The sequence below is a fragment of the Oncorhynchus masou genome, chromosome 23 (genome assembly GCF_036934945.1).
Source record: "Oncorhynchus masou masou isolate Uvic2021 chromosome 23, UVic_Omas_1.1, whole genome shotgun sequence".
NCBI classification, from domain to species: Eukaryota; Metazoa; Chordata; class Actinopteri; order Salmoniformes; family Salmonidae; genus Oncorhynchus; species Oncorhynchus masou.
Window position 1 is genome coordinate 22611254 of NC_088234.1, and position 21283 is coordinate 22632536.

Genomic DNA, 21283 nt, shown 5'->3' on the forward strand with positions numbered 1-21283 from the left:
ATGATGCCCAGCTAACACGGAACCAGATTTAGTTTAATAAAGGATGAATGAAGAATCGTTGTATGGCCCTGGAATTTTGTTGAAAACATTACATTTCCAAATGAATACACACCACTGAGCACGCATGGGTGAGAAAAGCTCTTGGCATTCTGACTGAATAGAGCACATGTCAACATAACATAAACTCTGTGTGTTTATGTGTGTGTGTGTGTGTGTGTGTGAGTGTGTTTATGTGTGTGTGTTTATGTGTGTGTGTGTGTGTGTGTGTGTGTGTGTGTGTGTGTGTGTGTGTGTGTGTGTGTGTGTGTGTGTGTGTGTGTGTATGTGTGTGTGCGTGTATGTGCGTGTGTGTGTGTGTGAGAGAGCAAGAGAGTGTGCACATGCCTGCATGCTTGTGTGTGAGAGTTTGTGTGTGTGTGCATCAGAGCACGCTATTGTATATATGTGCCTTGAAGAAAAACAGACCGCTACAATGAATGTATACACAATCTCTGCTCTTTGTCTCGAGTGTACCTTGGCGCTGTGAAAACAGCGTTTTATAAAGATCATGGCTAGGGTCCAGCTGTAGTCACTGCTGGCCAATGGGATTAATACAATGTTCATAGGCTCATTTATCTCTCATGAAGGTCAACCTATAATTTCCGCCACCATAAGCGAGGAGTCCAATCGAAGTGGCTGATTGTAAAAATGGATTTTGCTCAGCCATCTGTTTTAACATTAACAATAGCTGGGTCAGCTTCCCAAATGGCACCCTATTCCCGATATATTGTACTAGTTTTGACCAGGGCCTGTAGGGCACCGGTAAAAAGCAGTGCACTATAAAGGGAATAGGATGCCATTTGGGAAGCACTCTTATTCAAAGTAACAAGACTATTGGGGGATCAAAACGAGCAGAGACACACTGGAACTAATCTTAGGTTGAATCTTAGATATATCTACAAAAAGGGAAAATCCTAGAGGTAATAGTCTATTTAGATACAATGCAGATCTGAGTGTTGAAATACTAATTTGGGAAATAAAATAGGCTTAATGTTCCCGGAAGGAAATGTGATGCGTTTCCTTGAGTGTAAAATAAAAATGGTTACTTCCTCAGAATGCTTTGGTGGAAAGGATGGTTTTGATCAGCATAGCCTCCAATCTCCCGGTAAAGGAAAATCAGTCAGGTGGAGGAACTTTGTGAAACATCACATAGTAACAGAGTAGAGAGTAGTCTGATTAAACATGCAACCCCCTCCTTTCAACTCCCCTAATGTCTGAGACAGCATTGTATGGCTATTACATGTTATAGGAATGAAGTCCTAAGACAATTTTGACAATGGGACAATTGTGTTTGAATCTAATAGTGTCATCAATGTATGACCATAACTATTCATATGATATTTAGTATCAGGACAGCTTCTTTTTCAAACCAATCTTTTTAGCCTGCATTTGAATCTGTATTTTTTTTGTCACATTTCCCAGGCACGTTTGGTTGACATTGACTAATTGAGCTTGTATGAATTATGCATACCTTCTCCATCTCAGCCTGGTATGGCTTTCCAGCTTAAGACTTCACAAAGGGAAGTGTCTTAAAATGATTCAGGGGAGAAGACAATATGCAGTAATTGACCACAGAGAATGTCAGAGAAGAGAAAGAACTTCAGCTTGCTAATGATGTGACACATAACCAGGCTAGATTCTAGTCGTTCTGATGAGTTCTGCATATTTAATGTGGCGTAACACTTGCAGTTAAAACTCACTGCCTTTAGTCTAACTTTGACGAAGAAGGTGAAGCTCTATCTGTGACTTCCATAACAACATGCTAGAGCCTGATTTTGTCTGTTTAAAAGCCCAGTGCAGTCAAAAATCTGTTTTTCCCATATTTTTTGTATCTTGTATATTTGTATATTGTAAAACAGCCGATGAAACTAATATTGTAAAAGTGTGAACAAGTTTGATCAGTGTTATTCCTGATATTTGTTGGTTGAAAGTACAATCTGATCAGCAGGTTTACATGGGGGCGTGTTTCGGCTGTCCATGTTGACATCACCATGTGGTTAATTGGTTTATAGATGCTAATAACAGCTAGTTTTCAGTTTTCCCCCTCCCACTCAGACCACTCCCAGACACTCCTAGAAAAATTATTCCTTTAAGATAAAAAGCTATTTTTTGCCCATTTTAATGGAACGCTATTACAGCAACGTACTTAATTGTTACCCAGAAATGATTTGATATTGCTATAAAAACGGATGCATTTGGCCTTTAAACTGTCCAATGGGATCAATCTATTACAATGCAATGATCTCCCCTGGATAAAATAAGCAAACCTCAATAGAATATCAATGAGTGGGAGCAGGGAATCCAATAAGATTCATCGTCACTGCAGCGGTTGGATACATTAGCAGAGTATCGGCAACTCCATGAAATATTCAACATGTTTTTCACATTATTTCAACGTTTTTCGGGATGTATTTCGGAAGCAAGCCCCGAAATGCAGAACAAGAAGTTCTCAAAGAAAATGTACAGATGGTGAACTTTCACAGAAGACATCTGTGTTACTGTAAGTTTTAAAACAGGCTTGTCGATATGCTATGTATAGAATGTATATGCTGTCCATAATAGGACACAAATGGAATCAACACAAAAAAGTGTTGAACATTTCAAAATAGATTACATATGTCAGATTCTTTAAAGTAGCCACTCTTTGCCTTGATGACAGCTTTGCACACTCTTGGCATTCTCTCAACCAGCTTCACCTGGAATGCTTTTCCAACAGTCTCGAAGGAGTTTCCACATACAGTGGGGCAAAAAAGTATTTAGTCAGCCACCAATTGTGCAAGTTCTCCCACTTAAAAAGATGAGAGACGCCTGTAATTTTCGTCATAGGTACACTTCACCTATGACAGACAAAATGAGAAAACAAAATTCAGAAATTTACATTGTAGGATTTTTAATGAATTTATTTGCAAATTATGGTGGAAAATAAGTATTTGGTCACCTACAAACAAGCAAGATTTCTGACTCTCACAGACCTGTAACCTCTTCTTTAAGAGGCTCCTCTGTCCTCCACTCGCTACCTGTATTAATGGCACCTGTTTGAACTTGTTATCAGTATAAAAGACACCAGTCCACGACCTCAAACAGTCACACTCCAAACTCCACTATGGCCAAGACCAAAGAGCTGTCAAAGGACACCAGAAACAAAATTGTAGACCTGCACCTGGCTGGGAAGACTGAATCTGCAATAGGTAAGCAGCTTGGTTTGAAGAAATCAACTGTGGGAGCAATTATTAGGAAATGGAAGACATACAAGACCACTGATAATCTCCCTCGATCTGGGGCTCCATGCAAGATCTCACCCCATGGGGTCAAAATGATCACAAGAACGGTGAGCAAAAATCCCAGAACCACACGGGGGGACCTAGTGAATGACCTGCAGAGAGCTGGGACCAAAGTAACAAAGCCTACCATCAGTAACACACTATGCCGCCAGGGACTCAAATCCTGCAGTGCCAGATGTGTCCCCCTGCTTAAGCCAGTACATGTCCAGGCCCGTCTGAAGTTTGCTCGAGAGCATTTGGATGATCCAGAAGAAGATTGGGAGAATGTCATATGGTCAGATGAAACCAAAATATAACTTTTTGGTAAAAACTCAACTCGTCGTGTTTGGAAGACAAAGAATGCTGAGTTGCATCCAAAGAACACCATACCTACTGTGCAGCATGGGGATGGAAACATCATGCTTTGGGGCTGTTTTTCTGCAAAGGGACCAGGACGACTGATCCGTGTAAAGGAAAGAATGAATGGGGCCATGTATCGTGAGATTTTGAGTGAAAACCTCCATCAGCAAGGGCATTGAAGATGAAACGTGGTTGGGTCTTTCAGCATGACAAAGATCCCAAACACACCACCCGGGCAACAAAGGAGTGGATTCATAAGAAGCATTTCAAGGTCCTGATCTCAACCCCATAGAAAATCTTTGGAGGGAGTTGAAAGTCTGTGTTGCCCAGCAACAGCCCCAAAATATCACTGCTCTAGAGGAGATCTGCATGGAGGAATTGGCCAAAATACCAGCAACAGTGTGTGAAAACCTTGTGAAGACATACAGAAAACGTTTGACCTCTGTCATTGCCAACAAAGGGTATTAAACAAAGTATTGAGACAAACTTTTGTTATTGACCAAATACTTATTTTCCACCATAATTTGCAAATAAATTCAGAAGAAATCCTACAATGTGATTTTCTGGATTTTATTTTCCTGATTTTGTCTGTCATAGTTGAAGTGTATGATGAAAATTACAGGCCTCTCTCATATTTTTAAGTGGGAGAACTTGCACAATTGGTGACTGACTAAATACTTTTTTGCCCTACTGTATGCTGAGCACTTATTGGCTGCTTTTTTTCATTCTGCGGTCAAACTCATCCCTAACCATCTCAATTATGTTAAGGTCAGTGCTTCATGGTGGGAACAACACATGCAGAGCTCATCCGTTCACCTACTCTGCATCACACAATGACACGGCAGTTGGAAACCAGCAATTCAACCATGAAGGTCTGTTTCACGGAGTCTCCTAGGAACAGTTGATGTTGAGATGTGTCTGTTACTTGAACTCAGTGAAGCATTTATTTGGTCTGCAATTTCTGAGGCTGGTATCTCTAATAAACTTATTCTCTGCAGCAGAGGTAATTCTGGGTCTTCCTTTCCTGTGTTGGTCCTCATGATAGCCAGTTTCATCATAGCGCATGATGGTTTTTGCGATTGCACTTGAAGAAACAAGTTCTTGAAATGTCCCGTATTGACTGACCTTCATGTCTTCAAGTAATGATGGACTGTTTTTCTCTTTGCTTATTTGCTTATTGAACTGTTCTTGCCATGATATGGACTTAGTTATTTTACCAAATAGGGCTATCTTCTGTATACCACCTCTACCTTGTCAGAACACAACTGATTGGCTCAAACGGAAGAAATTACAGAAATTATCAAGGCACACTTGTTAATTGAAATGCATTCCAGGTGACAACCTCATAAAGCTGGTTGAGAGAATGCCAAGAGTGTGCAAAGCTGTCATCAAGACAAAGGGTGGCTACTTTGAAGAATCTCAAATCTCAAATATATTTGTTTCACACTTTTTTGGTTACTACATGATTCCATATGTGCTATTTCATAGTTTTGATGTCTTCTCTATTATTCTACAATGTAGAAAATAGTACAAATAAAGACAAACCCTTGAATGAGTAGAAGTGACCAAACTTTTGACTGGTACTCTATGAACTGTACTACCTCAATTACCTCGTACCCCTGCACATTGACTCAGTACTGGTACCCCGTGTATATAGTCAAGTTATCGTTCCTCATTATGTATTTATTCCTCATGTTATTATTTTTCTAGATTTTTCTCTCTGCATTGTTGGAAATGACCAGTAAGTGAGCATTTCACTGTTAGTTTACGAAGCATGTGACAAATAAATTGTGATTTGATGTTAGAAAAGAAAGTGTGTATGTCCCGTATGACACCCTATTCCCTATGGAGTGCACTACTTTAGACCAGGACCTTTTCTGGTAAAAAAAAAAAAAAGTAGTGCCTTATATTGTGAATAGGGTGCTATTTGGGGCACACAGTAAGATTAATTATTTAGTATGCCATTGCAGACTCAACCATGGAAGGAAAGGACTAGCCAGGTACTAGACCTTGATTTGCTTCAGACAACTTCTCTGACAATCAATGTCATGATGACATACAGTATGGGATTGATATGACGGCGATAGTCAGAAGAGTTGGCTGAAACATACACACTTAGAGACCAGACCTGGAATTAATGGAGTGCCTGATTTAGGGGAAAGTAATCAAAACAATTATTCCCTCCAAACATTGGAACTAGAAGCGATCTGCAGTATCAGCTACAATATGTGGTTTCTGCATTCACATTAACAGTATGCTCTTTGTTCATAACAGTAGAACTACTTTACATATTTTAAGAATGATTTTATACCTGTCCCGGTCAGGTTACCCCGCTGCGTTCGTTACATTTCCACTTATTCAATACAAATATCAACATGTTCACCTGCACTGAGAGGTGTCATTTTATAGTCTGAGAGCATGACGCTTCAGTGGCTCACCTGTAGAATGTCGTTTGGGGCAGTCCATACATCCAAGGCTGCAACTCCAGGTTGGGGTACTCCGCAAAAGGTGGGACGATGACGGAGAAGATGAGAGACAGGCAGACGAAGACAGCAGGCAGAATCACCTGTGTGACATAGATATGATATCAGAATCAGCTGCAAAATGGCGCTTCTTTGCGCATTGCCTATTTTAGGTATCCTATCCTGTCAATACACTGTTGTGACACTGTCTCAACACGAGGCTGACACAATGCTTGTCGTATGAGTTCATGACAATAACGGACTGTCCACATAACTCTGTAATGATACTAACAAAAGTTGGATATTTTCCATGTTAGGACAGTGTCATGGCTGGTCTGTCATTCATGTCATCATGTGACAGACGCTACATGCAAGTCTTGCATACAGTGTACTGTTATAGTACAGTATGCTCTGTTATTAAGTTAATCTCATCTAATAGGGGGATATCTAAACTAATAGTGTGTGTTACGGCACCACTTTCACCAGCCAACCAAATGAACAGAGCATATTCTCCATAGAACTAGAAGAGGGATGTTTCATGTGTATGACCGAGGCTCCCTCAGGCTGAATCAGTGTTATTGCACAATCCAATTAGTAAATGCTGGGAGTGACAATTTGTCTTTTCACTTGTCATGTGCTTTCACTCAGATTGGAAATGTGTACTGCACTGCACTGAATAAGCATCATTCAAATTAAGTACAGTGCATTCAGAAAGTTTTCAGACCCCTTGACTTTTTCCACATTTTGTTACGTTACATTGTTTGTTTAGAAAAAAAAAAACATTTTTAGAATAAAGCTGTAACGTAACAAAATGTGAAAAAAGGGGTCTGAATACTTTCCGAATGCACTGTATCATTGCCACAAATCTATTAACCGTGGTTGCATGTGTGTGTGTGTGTGTGTGTGTGTGTGTGCGTGTGGCGTGTGCGTCCGTGCCAGTGCCTGTGTGTGCCGGCTTGCGTAGTTGTGGAAGAGATGGGTGGGGAGAGTAATTCAAAATGTCTACCGCTACAGTAGTTACAACATCCTACCCCCATCATCAGCCCCAACCCCCACCCAATCTCTGTTACACTCCACAATGATAGGGATGCAAGTAATAAGACATGAGACCAAACCCTTTTATTATGCTCACCGTGAACTTGTTATGGCTGCCATGCATGTGTAAGGAGTTTTATTAAACACTTTCAAACATCATCAATCGTCACCCACTTCGCTTTATTCTCTTTTCCACCATCGAAGCTCACTGCCACAATTTCCTCCCTTTCTCTCCCTCGTGGAAATGTTCCCTTTTCATTTCCGTTCTCGGAGCTGACTAAAAGTCAAAGACAGAATGTACAATATCTCTTTCATCACTTGTACCACTAGGTACTCCACTGAAGAGAGATGTTTGCTCAACTTGATTAATTGCATGCTGCAATTGCCGGAACCCATTCAAACAGTACAATATATTGGAAAAATGCTATGTAAATGAGTTCTATGTAAATGCAGGCACCGGAGAAGTAATAGTCCGCGTTTACTGAAAAGCGGCTTAATGAGACAAACCGTAAGATGGAGGACAACAGAACACACACTCTGACTGTAATTGTGTGTGGCAGCTTGTAGTAGTTCTTCTGCAAACACCCCGCAAACAATGGAGAAAAGTAATTACGTTCACAATGTCAATGCACTCTATAGACTGAGTTTAGCAGCACACCTCAAGTTTGGTGAAACAACGAGTCTGATCTTTCTAAATGGGTACAATACAAACACCAAAACACAAATATTGTGTTTTGTGATTCACTGTAAAATGGCATTTCATTTGAGGGCAGACTGGCTTGTTGGCATAATACATTTGTTTTTGTGAATCAACTAGTGCAAAGCTGTCATCAAGGCAAAGGATGACTACTTTGAAGAATATCAAATATCAAATATATTTAGATATTCTTAACACATTTTTGGTAACTACATGATTCTATATGTGTTATTTCATAGTTCTGATGTTTAAACTATCATCATACAATGTAGAAAATGGTAAAAATATAGAAATTAATGAGTAGGTGTCCAAACTTTTGACTGGTACTGTACAGTATATGATATTCCTATAGTGTTCTATTTAATTCTATTCCATCAACAGGGATTTTGATAATCATCATAATCATGACACCTCGGTCTCAATCCAGACCGGTGTGGAATCAATGTAGAACAACGTAAGTAATATGTATTGCACTCTCCATATTATGTATCTGACCTGGGTTGTCAAGGTGATGCTGCAGTATATACTGTACGATGTCGGCCATTAAAGGCTAATTGACAGGAAATAACAATGACTCACAATAATAAATTAGCCTAATTCACAAGTGCTAATAACAGAGACTCACTGCAATACACAGGCTAATTTGATGACTAAGAAGAATAAATTGATGGAACATTTCAGAACACCACAGAAAGCTACTTCAGGGGCCAAGTTTAAGGGTGTAACTTTGTTGCCATTGGTTACATATCTGAGAAGTCAAAGAGCAGCTCAGACCATCAATTAACTTTAATTATCCGAGTAAACCACAGGATAATAGCGAAACGGTAGAACAAAGAGACTGGAAGGCAATGTCGTAGGAGTCTACAAAAACAAGACTGTCCTTTCATTTCCCTGTGAGTATGATGCCCCGACATTGACATGACATAATTCACATTTCAATGAAACTGTCCAAGTAATATGAGCTAAAAATTACAACATATGCTGAGTCATGGGTCTGGTTTCCCGCATTCAATGTTTCTTGTTTTTTTTATGACGATTGTTCCTCAAGTGCAACGTTAATACCAATTGTCTGGCATAACACACAAAAGTGTCAATAGATATCACTTCACTTTGCCGCAAACTATCGGCTTTGTTCAAATTACACATTCACTCTTGGAAATGGCCAACCCCCCCCCCCCCCGTGCTTCCATTGGCAGGAGGGTCATCTGCTGTGGAGGCAGAGGACTTCCATTTTGAATCAAGCACGATACTTCCTGCCACAAGGCATCGCATTCAATCCCATGTACACACGCCGAGCTTCGATTCAGTCAACTTCGCTCACACGACACAACCAATGAGCTCGCCTCCCCACCACCTCCACGAGCGTCCATCCCCTGACTTTCGTCCCCATAAATCACTTCCCTTTGAGTCTCACACCATCATCTCTTTTGAATTCCCCACCGGCTCTGCTTGAAGAGATGCTCTTCACAATCAGCTGACAATGGGAGGTGTTTACATGATGGTCAGGCCTGCAAGTGACATGAATGGGGAAGAAGAGAGGAGGAAGGAGGGAGGAAACCCTGAAACAGTCTGCATCCCAATATTTCGTAGGGAATAACTTTTTCCACTAGAGCCCAAAATGAAACATATGGCAATATATCGGGAATAGGGTGCATTTTGGGAATCTCTAACACTCCACACACACACACTTCCACACACCTCCCCTCGCTAACGCAACAGAGCGACGTCCGGGAATGACAGTGACTAATGGTGGGATCAGTATTACAGAGTTACAGGAGGAAGTGTGTTCTAGAACGCGGCAGGTGGTAGGTTTACACACGGGCAAATGGAAGGAGCGGAGTGGTGCACTTTATGAATACGATGCCTTTGGAGTGTAATTAATTCAATGTCATGGTATCATTCATCGCTGATGGGGTTGCACCACGTCTATACACGTGTTACGAATAAAGATTTTCATCTTTGTGATTAATAAGGGAGCAGAGCTCAAAATAAATGAGAAGAAGAACAACTCATTCTCAGGTTGTAAGTCAACAATTGTGTATCATCTCTGATGAAAGAGAAATTGAAGGTGTCATGTAAATAGATAACTGTGTATTGGTTCTGACTGGAAATTAAAATGACCCACAAAACGATAGAGACACACACTTAATAGACTAATAGCAACCTGTCAGTGAGCTAATTGTTATGATAATCTTATCTGATACATAACTCATTAAACCACATTATTAGCATACTCGCAAATTAGGAAAAAAAACTCAAAACAAATCAGACAGTTCTCTGACTTTCAGGATCCTATGAATTTAAAGTGGAAACCGTTGTGGTGGGGAGACAAAGTTCACAGGGCTGGTGTGTGTGTGTGTGTGTGTGTGTGTGTGTGTGTGTGTGTGTGTGTGTGTGTGTGTGTGTGTGTGTGTGTGTGTGTGTGTGTGTGTGTGTGTGTGTGTGTGTGTGTGTGTGTGTGTGTGTGCGCGTGCGCGTGTTTACATTACAGAGCATCTCTCAAAGTTGTGACGACCTCCGTCTCCTTGGCAACAGCTAGAGACTGACAAAATTCTTCAGATGAGATCAAATCTCCACTACCCTTAAGAAACTGCTCATGCATTCTAGGTGTGTTGCATACACATATACATATATATATATATATATATATATATATATATATATATATATATATATATATATATATATATATATGTACTGAGCATTCAAATGTGCGTTGTCCCCTAAAACAAGTTCTCTCATTAACTCATTTAATTTCTCCTCCACAGATTAATTGGTTGGAAGTATTATCACATCCATTTATAAAACTACTTCCCTCCCACAGTGCAACCAATTTTTCACAATGTAAATTATTTTTTTCATGACAGTACAACACTAAATGGTATAATTAAGCAATAAGGCATGGGGGGGGAGGGGGGGTATATGGCCAATATACCACAGCCAAGGACTGTTCTTAGGCACAATGCATCGTGGAGTGCCTGGACACAGCCCTTAGCCATGGTATATTGGCCATATACTACAATCCCCAGAGATGCCTTATTGCTGTTATTAACTGGTTCCAAAGTAAAAACATCAGTAAAAATAAATGTTTTGTCATACCCGTGGTATACGGGTACCACGGCTGTCAGCCAATCAGCATTCAGGGGTCGAACCACCCAGTTTATAACAGGGCATAGAGAACTATGGGGGTTATGTGTGGTCATTACCTGAGCAATGAGGCCTTTGCGGCTCCTGCGTGCGTGGTGAAAGCGTTTGATGAAGAGGGCCAGGAACTGTCTCCGGATCAGTTCCCATCCCGTGATCACACTGGAGCCCTTCCCATTCACATTGGCCACTCTCTCCACATCTAAAATGGAAGGCATACAAAATGTCTGCATTACTACAGTGCGCTTTCTGTAGAATAGGATTGTATGAAGTGAATTGATAACAATCTGTTAGGCTCTTGGGTTTGTAGGAAGTGAATACAAATGATTTAGCTTTTCCCATGGTGTAAAAAGGAACAAAAAACACAGTTATCAGTCTCCACCCAAAAGAGTAAAACAATCCCCACAAAAAAAAAGCAACCTCTTATCAGTCTCAAAAGTCCAACCAAAATATTTTTGACACAAAGCATATTCAAATGGTAAACCGGCATGTGATATTGAATTTGTTTCATAAATGGTCTTGCTCAGGGAGAAATTGCAAGACGGGAGAAATGTTCTGATACTATTGTATTGTGGAAAATGAAAACTTCCTGTGAGGAATATGAATTCATGTAATATTCATTTGGCTTTCCAAAATGGCCGCTAGTGTGGAAAAGCCACCTGTATGACAAATCAGCTGTCTTGGCAACCAAGGAGAGAAAGGAGCACGAATTGTCACAATGACTGACCTTTTGCATCTTCTCCAGAGTTAATTGTCAGAGAGCAGCAAATAATGAGGCTTTTTTTTTACATGAATGTGTGAGCTGCTGCAAGACGACAAGGCATTGACCCGGTATACATACCCTCCACTCTGCTAGTGAACTTCACTTTCATCTCGTCATCAACTGGATAGTAACAATAGACAGGGAGGACATAAAGAAAATGGATCATGACCATACATTACACTTAAACATCCCTTCTCTAGTTCAGAATAGGCTTATTTACTTTTTAGTTTTTGACGATAACACTCGAAGGTTAATGGCATACCACTTTTCCCAGGCATTTCGTCTGAAGTGTCTCTGACTTTGGTGAGGCTTTGCCGTTGCCTCTTGGATTCCCTTGAACTTCTTGTCTTGTCTCTTACCAAAGCTGTGTTGATATCTGAAAGAATATACTGAAGATTAGTTGTTTTGGCTTAATCCGTTTACAGTTACGAACACCATACAGAAAGTACAGCAACCTGTATTGTGAACTATATGTTGTATTATTATTAGCTGTGGGCACTAATATTAATAATTTGATATGATATTGATATCGATATGATCAAGGTATATCGTCATATCCGTTTATTTTTCTTGGGACATCACGGTGGATGGGCTTCCCGTTGCATTCAAATTAGTTGGGTAGGTTTAGGCTCCCAGAAGATTCACACATGGCCCAATGGGGAGCGATCAGCAAGTAGTTGTCTGGACTCTCGAGAGAAAAAGTGAACATTCACACAGTTGCAATGCTTTTTTAATAAAACCAATACAAATTGATATCGTATCGATATTCCATATCAGTGCCCATCACTACACACTACTGTATGTAAAACAGAAAACCCTAAAAGACTAGGGTTTTTAAGTAATTGTCAGATTTGAGATAAAATGCAAAGGTTGGCTGTAGGTTGAAAAGCAAGTCCTTTGGTAATTGATCCAACAAGGAAAATGCTGTTGAGTTATACTAAATGAGTGCATAATAAATCAACACTAGTTAAATCAATGTAGTACAGAGAATCATTCAAAATCAAAGCAATACAGAAGACTCAATAATGTGTGTGTTCTAGTGGTTGTGTCGATACTTCATATAATCAGTCCACGATTAAACTATATTACTAAATTGTTACATTTTAACCCCCCAAATTACAGTCAACCGCCATTTTACCTGGTATTTCCACATCAACACCTGTGTCCTCTGCCACTTTGAGGAAAATCTGTGAGATGGAACACGGCATAATTACCATGATATGAAATGGCTTTTTTTTCTCATAATTTTTCATCATTGAAGTGACCTCTATGTGTGTCTTAAACAAATGATCGACAACACTCCTGTAATTACAAAAACAAGGACTATCTTCATTACACTGATAAATAGTCCTCCTTCCCTCCTCCTGTATTACACACACACACACACACACACACACACACACACACACACACACACACACACACACACACACACACACACACACAATATTGAAAATACCACAGACTAACATCTCGTTTCCCTTCCTTAAGTAAATATGTGCAGTAGGTACCACATGAATAACCTTATGTCTGTTGAGAAGGAAATATTCACACTGCCTGCCAAGCCTCTTCATCTGCCAAAAATATCTGAGACATATTAGTTGTGTTCAACAACACTCACTTGGCGGTATGTACCTGCCTACATAATCCAACACTACCCTTGGCATAGTAAGCGTTTGGTTAGTTCAGGAGAGCGCAGTGTATGTGTGTGTCTCGTCCGCCTCATACCTCCTCTAGTGTGGTATCTGAGATGCCATAGTTGGTGACACCAATGTCGGCCATCTTGAGGTCCAGCTCTTTGAAGAGGAGTGCAAAGGTGCCATCCTTGGCCCCGCCATAGGGAAGGATGTAGGTGATCTCCTGGCCGATGCTCTCGAGGAACACCGCCTCGGGAACATGCCGGCACACCACCTTACTGACATCTATGAGCGCAACATGGTGAAGAGAAACAGGAAGGATGATTTGGATGCATTGAAAAGGAATTGCAGGAAGGATGACATGGATATATTGAAAAGGAATAACAGGAAGGATGACATGGATATATTGAAAAGGAATAACAGGAAGGATGACATGGATATATTGAAAAGGAATAACAGAAAGGATGACGTGGACATATTGAAAAGGAATAACAGGAAGGATGACGTGGATATATTGAAAAGGAATAACAGGAAGGATGACATGGATATATTGAAAAGGAATAACAGGAAGGATGACATGAATATATTGAAAAGGAATAACAGGAAGGATGACATGAATATATTGAAAAGGAATAACAGGAAGGATGACATGAATATATTGAAAAGGAATAAAAGGAAGGATGACATTAATATATTGAAAAGGAATAACAGGAAGGATGACATGGATATATTGAAAAGGAATAACAGGAAGGATGACATGAATATATTGAAAAGAACTTACAGTATAATTGTTGTCCTTTATAATGACAAATGACAATAATAAAAAATAAAAATTTCAACCGTACAAGTCAATACACGTCATTTGAAATCATTGAGGCCAACACAAAAACATTCTACAACTCTTTTACTTTTTCAAAAGTGAGGTGAATCGGTGTCTCCTCAAGGGTCATATTCAGAGTTGAGATACAGTTGGTTTGTGAGTTTTGTAAAAACCAGCACCATGGCAAGTATGGAAGATATTCGAGAAACACAAGTGGATTTGAAATTCTAAATTCCAAATAGATACTGGAATTGCCATATCTTGTTAGTTCCTCATAATTATGATATCTAAAGAGCAAATCTCAAAATCGAACGTATTGCCCTTTATAGGGAATAGGGTGCCATTTGGTATGCACAGCCCAAGAAAACACCACCTACTCCATTGATCACATAGATAATTACAGCTGCTCAACCAAGCGAGGCTTTGGCTTTATGACGTCGGAAAGTGGACCGGGCTTCACATGCTTTACACTTTTTCCTTAACAACCTCTTAACCGTAAGGGACCCTATTTGATTTGTTTTATTTGGTGTGACTTACTACCATATATGGGCATACAGATTTATACGGGCAGGAGGAGCCGATGACCTCATTTCAAGATGGCTGCTACCGACATTCTGGTTAGCATTGTGACGCAGAAACTAAATAAACATAGTACGTTGATACACACCGAAAGCCGGGACTTCACAGATCATTAGGACATCTCATTTGTCTGCCTGTGACCTACCGTTATTGATCAACAGCCCCGAGAGTCAACATTTTTATTTTACACAATGTTTTCAAACAGCCAACATCTTACAATGTAAGCTTTGATTTGAGATATAGCTACATAGGGGGTTCTAAATGAATCCTTAGGTTGGAAGGAACAATGTTTTTTTTGCCAATGTTATCTGATGATGTATGACATAATGGCAACGAATGTCGAATGTCCACCGAGTGACTAACTTTGCGCATCAAAAATATGATGTTGCCTGCTTACGTGCTGTAGGCATCCATTACGCAGGGGATTGGCCACTATGGCACCTTCACAGTCTTGTAGCCAATGAGAAGTTTTCCAGGGATATGCAGTTGACCTGGGTGGGACAAACCAAGGCCTAGAACCTTTTATGCGTAATGCTAACTATTGCTACCTTGTTCAGAGATGAGACTCACTGAGCACGCTACATTACATTGCATTGTAAACAGATTTCATCACTTTAATTCCATCGCTTTAGCATAAAAGATGGCTGATGTATAACGACATAGAAGCTTTGAATAAAATACTGGAGTCGGACTCGGATCAGGGGAACAACGAGGACAACGAGGATTTCGACTCAGCAGACGAAGATTGCTTTCTGGAAGGATCCACTTTTAGATCTGTAAGTAAATTATTTTCATGACTTTAAATAGCTAATTTACAATTATGCATTTCATTTTTTATGAGTTGTCTGCTTTTTATGTCTTGGATTTAGTTAACATAGGCCTATGTAACTAATTTCAATGTCAATGTTAGAATTATAAGTAGTTATTGTCTATGTTTCATATTAGTTCACTGTTTGCTGTTCTAAGTTTCATCCTTGTAACTTTGGAGAGGCCACTAAACTCTCATGGCCATTGTTTATTTGTGGTTCTCACCTCTGCCTTTGTCTCCAAGGTATTACTGTTTTCATTGTGTGTGTCCTTCACACATTCTGTGTGAGTCACTGTAAAGATAGTGTATGATTGGTGTTTTTTCTTTACAGCAATGCTATTTTGTAAATTTAGTCAATTGTAATTCAATATATCCCTTTATTTTATTCACCACAGAGTGGAGGATGCAGAGGATTTGGATGATGACGTTTGTGAGCCACCCTTCCCCAGCAAGCGACCCTGCCGGTCAAGGTCTTCTTCACCCCCCCCCACTGCTATGACAATCACTCTGTCTGATGGTTCTACATCCACCACTCGACAAAGACCCCACTCCTCTTCAACCATCCGCACTGCAGTTTAAGTCCCCAGGTAAGTCCCCACTCTATCGGTTCTAGCTCCCCACCTCCATCATCAGTGAAAACCGATTTTTGCCCATCAAACGTACTCTTCACATGAGTGACACACAAAAGGATCAGGAGATTGATCAGAATAAGGGGACTGTAGGGTCTGATCACCTTGCAAGAGTCAAGCCCCTTTATCATGACATGGTGCATGCAAAACTTACTTCCAGCCTGCTCAAAATCTATATATAGATGACCGCATGGTTGCCTCAAAGACTAGAATTGGCTTGAAGCAATATATGAAAACTAAGCTGACCAAATGGGGCTACAAGCTCTTTGTGCTAGCGGATTCAGCCTCTGCCTACACATGGAACTTCTTAATCTATGAAGACAAGACGATCACACCCGTCGGGTAGGGCCTTAGTTATGACTCTGTCATGCAGCTGATGGACTTCCCCTTACTTGGCAGTGGGTACAAGCTCTTTGTGTAAACATTTTTTACTAGTCCCATGCTTTTCATAGGCGTCTTGAAACAGAAAATAGGGGCTGGTGGCACCATTTGTCCGGACAGGATTGGATTCCCCAAGACCAAGGTAAACAACATGACAAAGACATCGGAGAGGGGGACCATACGTTGGATCAGGACTGACAAGCTGCTTTTTGTGAAATGTAAGGACACTAGGGAAATAACCATTCTCACCACACAGCATAAGACATTTAATAACGACCATGTCTCAAGGAGGGTGAAAAATGCCAATGGGGCATGGGTGAGGAAGAACGTCCCCATTCCTGTGAAGGACTACAGTGCCAGCATAGGGGGTGTCGACATATCTGATGCTCTACTACCAGGTCCTCTACAAGACCAGGAAGTGGTATAAAGCTTTTTTATGGACATTGCTACAGTAAAGGATTTAATTCTTCACAAGTAGATGGCCAAAGCAAAAGGTCAAACCCCTCTCTCACAGTTGGCCTTCCGAAAGCTGCTGGTGTTGGAAATGTCTGAATTGGTGCTCCAAAGCAACCTCACAACCATCACAAGACCCCCCACTCAAGGTGAGAGCCACTATCTAACATCCAACACACATGACAAAAGACAAAAGAATAACTGCACACATTGCACAACACAGGGGGAGAAAAAGTGAGAAATGACAGATCTTCAGGCCGAAATGCCTTTTCACTTTTTGTTTCCTGGCAGAGAGGGACTGCTTCAAAGACTATCACGACATGCACAAGCGATGGTGAAAGTGAAATCTAATCATCTACACCTGGGATGAGGTAATACAGTATTTTAAGGCATGAAGGTCAGACAATCCAGAAAATGTCAAGAACTTTGAAAGTTTCAATTGCAGTCGCAAAAACCATCAAGCGCTATGATGAAGCTGGCTCTCATGAAGACTACCACAGGAAAGGAAGTTACCTCTGCTGCAGAGGATAAGTTCAGTAGAGTTACCAGACTCTGCAGAAACTGCAGTCCAAATAAATGCTTCATAGAGTTCAAGTAACAGACACATCTCAACATCAAGTGTTCAGAGATGAAGATGTGAATCAGTCCTTCATGATTTAATTGCTGCAAAGAAACCACTACTAAAGGACACCAATAATAAGAAGAGACTTTCTTGGGCCAAGAAACACAAGCAATGGACATTAGACCGGTGGAAATCTGTCCTTTGGTCTGATGAGTCCAAAATTTGAGATTTAGGGTTCCTACCGCCGTGTCTTTGTGAGACACAGAGTAGGTGAACGGATCATCTCCGCATGTGTGGTTCCCATCGTAAAGCATTGAGGAGGAGGTGTGATGGTGTGGAGATGCTTTGCTGGTGACACTGTCAGTGATTTATTTAGAATTCAAGGCACACTTAACCAGCATGGCTACCACAGCATTCTGCAGCGATACTCCATCTCTTTTTCGCTTAGTGGGAATGTTTTTTTTTTTTAACAGAACAATGACCGAAAACACACCTCCAGGCTGTGTAAGGGCTATTTGACCAAGAAGAAGAGTGATGGAGTGCTGCATCAGATGACCTGGCCTCCACAATCACCCAAACTCAACCCAAATGAGATGGTTTGGGATGAGTTGGACTGCAGAGTGAAGGAAAAGCAGCCAACAAGTACTTAACAGATGTGGGAACTCATTCAAGACTGTTGGAAAAGCATTCCAGGGGAAGCTGGTTGAGAAAATTCCAAGAGTGTCAGCATGTGTGACCCATTTAAGGAAACAAGGCGTATGTCGCGGATCACTGCTTTACAGTAGAGCCGCTTGAACAAACTTTTTTCTTTATCAAAATGCATTTTTTTTGGCAGAAATGCCATCTCGAACATGTAAACTTTCATGTGCCTAAATAACAAACTTGTATGCCTTCTGTAAATAAGAATACAATTGATTACGAGCCTAGTTGGTTTAGCCACAGAAAAATGCAGCAACCTTCCCGCTAGCCATGATTGGCTGACATAATGAGTGGGCTGAACATGCCAAGAGTTGAGTTTGGATTGGCCATATAGCACACTTCTGTCTATTTGAGCTTGTCAGTATGTGTAGGTAATCCTGTCTAACGCGGCATTTAAAAAATGCATTACGTAATAAAACTGCATATGTGTTGCTCTCCACTTTCTGGAGGACAAGTTTTGAAATCAGTGGAATTCATAGCTAAGGAGATGGAGAAAACACCTGTCTCTGGATTACATCTTCAAACTAAGGGCAACCATGGCATCTGTGACAGGACACATCTATCTATAATGTGTATGGGTAAGATAGTCTAGCTAGCTACATTTTCAGATATTATACATTTCTAATTTTGACAGAAAGTTGTTTCATTTCAAGTTAAAGTGTACAGTTAGCTAGTTAACGCTAGCTGGCTGCCTTCCAAGCTAACATTACGTGTATGATCTTATTATTCGTATCTCAGAGCCATTTGCTTGGCTTGTTATAGACTAACGTTAGCTAGCTAACATTGAATCTGGTTGGTTAGCTACCTGCAGATTCATCAGGAGTTGGGATTATGGTTCATTGTTTAGCTAGCTAGCTAGCAAAATGTCTTACCAAAAGTTGATAGACGTAACATTAGCTGGTAAATTCACTGTGGCTATCTCCTCCCATTTCAGACCACAGGTAAGATAGCCCAGCAGGCAAAATTTTCAGATATTACACATTTCTAATTTTGACAAAGTCTATTCATTTTAAGTGTACTGTTAGCTTGCTAGCTAATGTTAGCTGGCTGGCTTGCTAGCTAACATTACATGTATGTCCTTATTATTCGTATCTCAGAGCCATATGCTTGGCTATTTATATTCTAATGTAAGCTAGCTAACATTGAACCTGGTTAGTTAGCCCAAAGTAAACTGCCTGTTACTAAGGCCCAGAAGCTAGGATATGCATGTAGTTGGTAGATTTGGATAGAACACACTAAAATAATGTCTGTGATTATAACAGAACTGATTTGGCTGGCAAAAACCTGATAAAAATCCATCCAGGAAGTGGGATTTTTTATGTTTGTAGTTTTCTATTGAATGCCATTACAGTATCCATAGACTTAGGACTCAAATTGCACTTCCTATGACTTCCACTAGATGTCAACAGTCTTTAGAAATTGTTTCAGGCTTGTATTCTGAAAAATGAGTGAGTAAGACCTCTCTGAATGAGTGGACACCACAGTGGCCCAGAGATTTTTCCATATGCACGACTGAGAGCGCGCCTTTCTTGTTTACCTTTTATATTGACAACGTTATTGTCTGGTTCAAATATTATGACTAAAAACAACCTGAGGATTGATTATATACATCGTTTGACATGTTTCTACGAACTTTACGGATACTATTTGGATACGTCTTCATGTTGTGACTGGATTTGTGCCTGTGGATTACTGAACAAAACGCGCAAACAAAACAGAGGTTTTATAAACATGGACTTTATCGAACAAAATTAACATTTATTGAGTAAATGGGAGTCTTGTGAGTGCAAGATCATCAAAGGTAAGTGATTAATTTTATCACTATTTCTGACTTGTGTAACTCTTCTACTTGGCTGGTTACTGTTTGTAAGGATTTGTCTGCTGGGCGCTGTTCTCAGATAATCACACGGTATGCTTTCGCCATAAAGCCTTTTTGAAATCTGACACCGTGGTTGGATTAACAATAAGTTAATCTTTAAACCCATGTAGAACACTTGTATGTTTTATACATTTTTATAATGAGTATTTCTGTTTTTGAATTTGGCACGCTGCAATATCACTGGATGTTGGCCAGGTGGGACGCTAGTGAGGTTACCAAAAGAATCCACTATGCAAGTAACTATTCAGGTGCGTTCGCATATTCAGTCTGGCCATATGCTCCTAATTCAGAGCACTCTCGTCTGTGTGTGCCATAGCGCAGAATAACTGATGAATTTAGGAATGCTCAACACCTGTTGAATATGGCCGGTGTCAGTAAACGTTGGCAAAAAAGCGTAATTAAATTGTTGCCAGCAGCACAGTTAGTCATCAACGCTCTGGATAACATGAAAACAACGTAACCAGCTCTGCTCGGGCGAGTAATATGGTCAGAGTTCGGGTGGGTGCTAAAGCTGAAGAGGGTGTGAACAATGCTGAATGGGTGTAGACAAAGGAGAACTCTCTAGTAGGTACCAAATTATTCAAAGGCCATTTTCTCAAAAGTGACAAGTTAATCAACTTTCAAGGCAGAATTACTTTCTCATTGTTCCTCAAATGCAGTGTATGATAAACCGTTTTGTAGCTTGTGTCTCTGCTTTTATTCAATGTAAAAAAAACACAATTTCAACATTTGCTACATAAGGTGGTTGGTCACATTGTGGGAACTCCTTCAATTCTGTTGGAAAGACATTCGTCATGAAGCTGGTTGAGAGAATGCGAAGAGTGTGCAAAGCTGTCATCAAGGCAAAAAGTGGCTACTTTGAAGAATCTAAAATATATTTTGATTAGTGTAACACTTTTGTGGTTACTACTGTACATGATTTCATATAGGTAGAAAATAATAAAAATAAAGAAAATGCCTGAAATGAGTACTGTAAATGTGTCAACTTTTGACTGGTACATCTATGTGGATTTTAAGTAGAACATTGGCATACCCAGACAGTTATACAGAGAGGATATGATTGAATATATCCTTGG

The 21283-nt window shown here is 40.2% G+C and overlaps 1 protein-coding gene across 3 annotated transcripts in view; it reads right to left on the bottom strand.

Annotated features, from left to right (window-relative positions):
• The window catches only part of LOC135510599 (phospholipid-transporting ATPase ABCA1-like), a 246065-nt gene that overhangs the window by 100573 nt on the left and 124209 nt on the right, over positions 1-21283 (bottom strand). For all 3 annotated transcript variants that reach the window (XM_064931639.1, XM_064931637.1, XM_064931638.1), the window contains exons 25-30: positions 13489-13682; positions 12899-12947; positions 12023-12136; positions 11839-11880; positions 11060-11199; positions 6098-6225 (exon numbers count right to left, since the gene is read on the bottom strand). In XM_064931639.1, coding sequence (XP_064787711.1) covers positions 6098-6225; positions 11060-11199; positions 11839-11880; positions 12023-12136; positions 12899-12947; positions 13489-13682 — 667 coding nt within the window. The remainder of the gene's footprint in view (positions 1-6097; positions 6226-11059; positions 11200-11838; positions 11881-12022; positions 12137-12898; positions 12948-13488; positions 13683-21283) is intronic.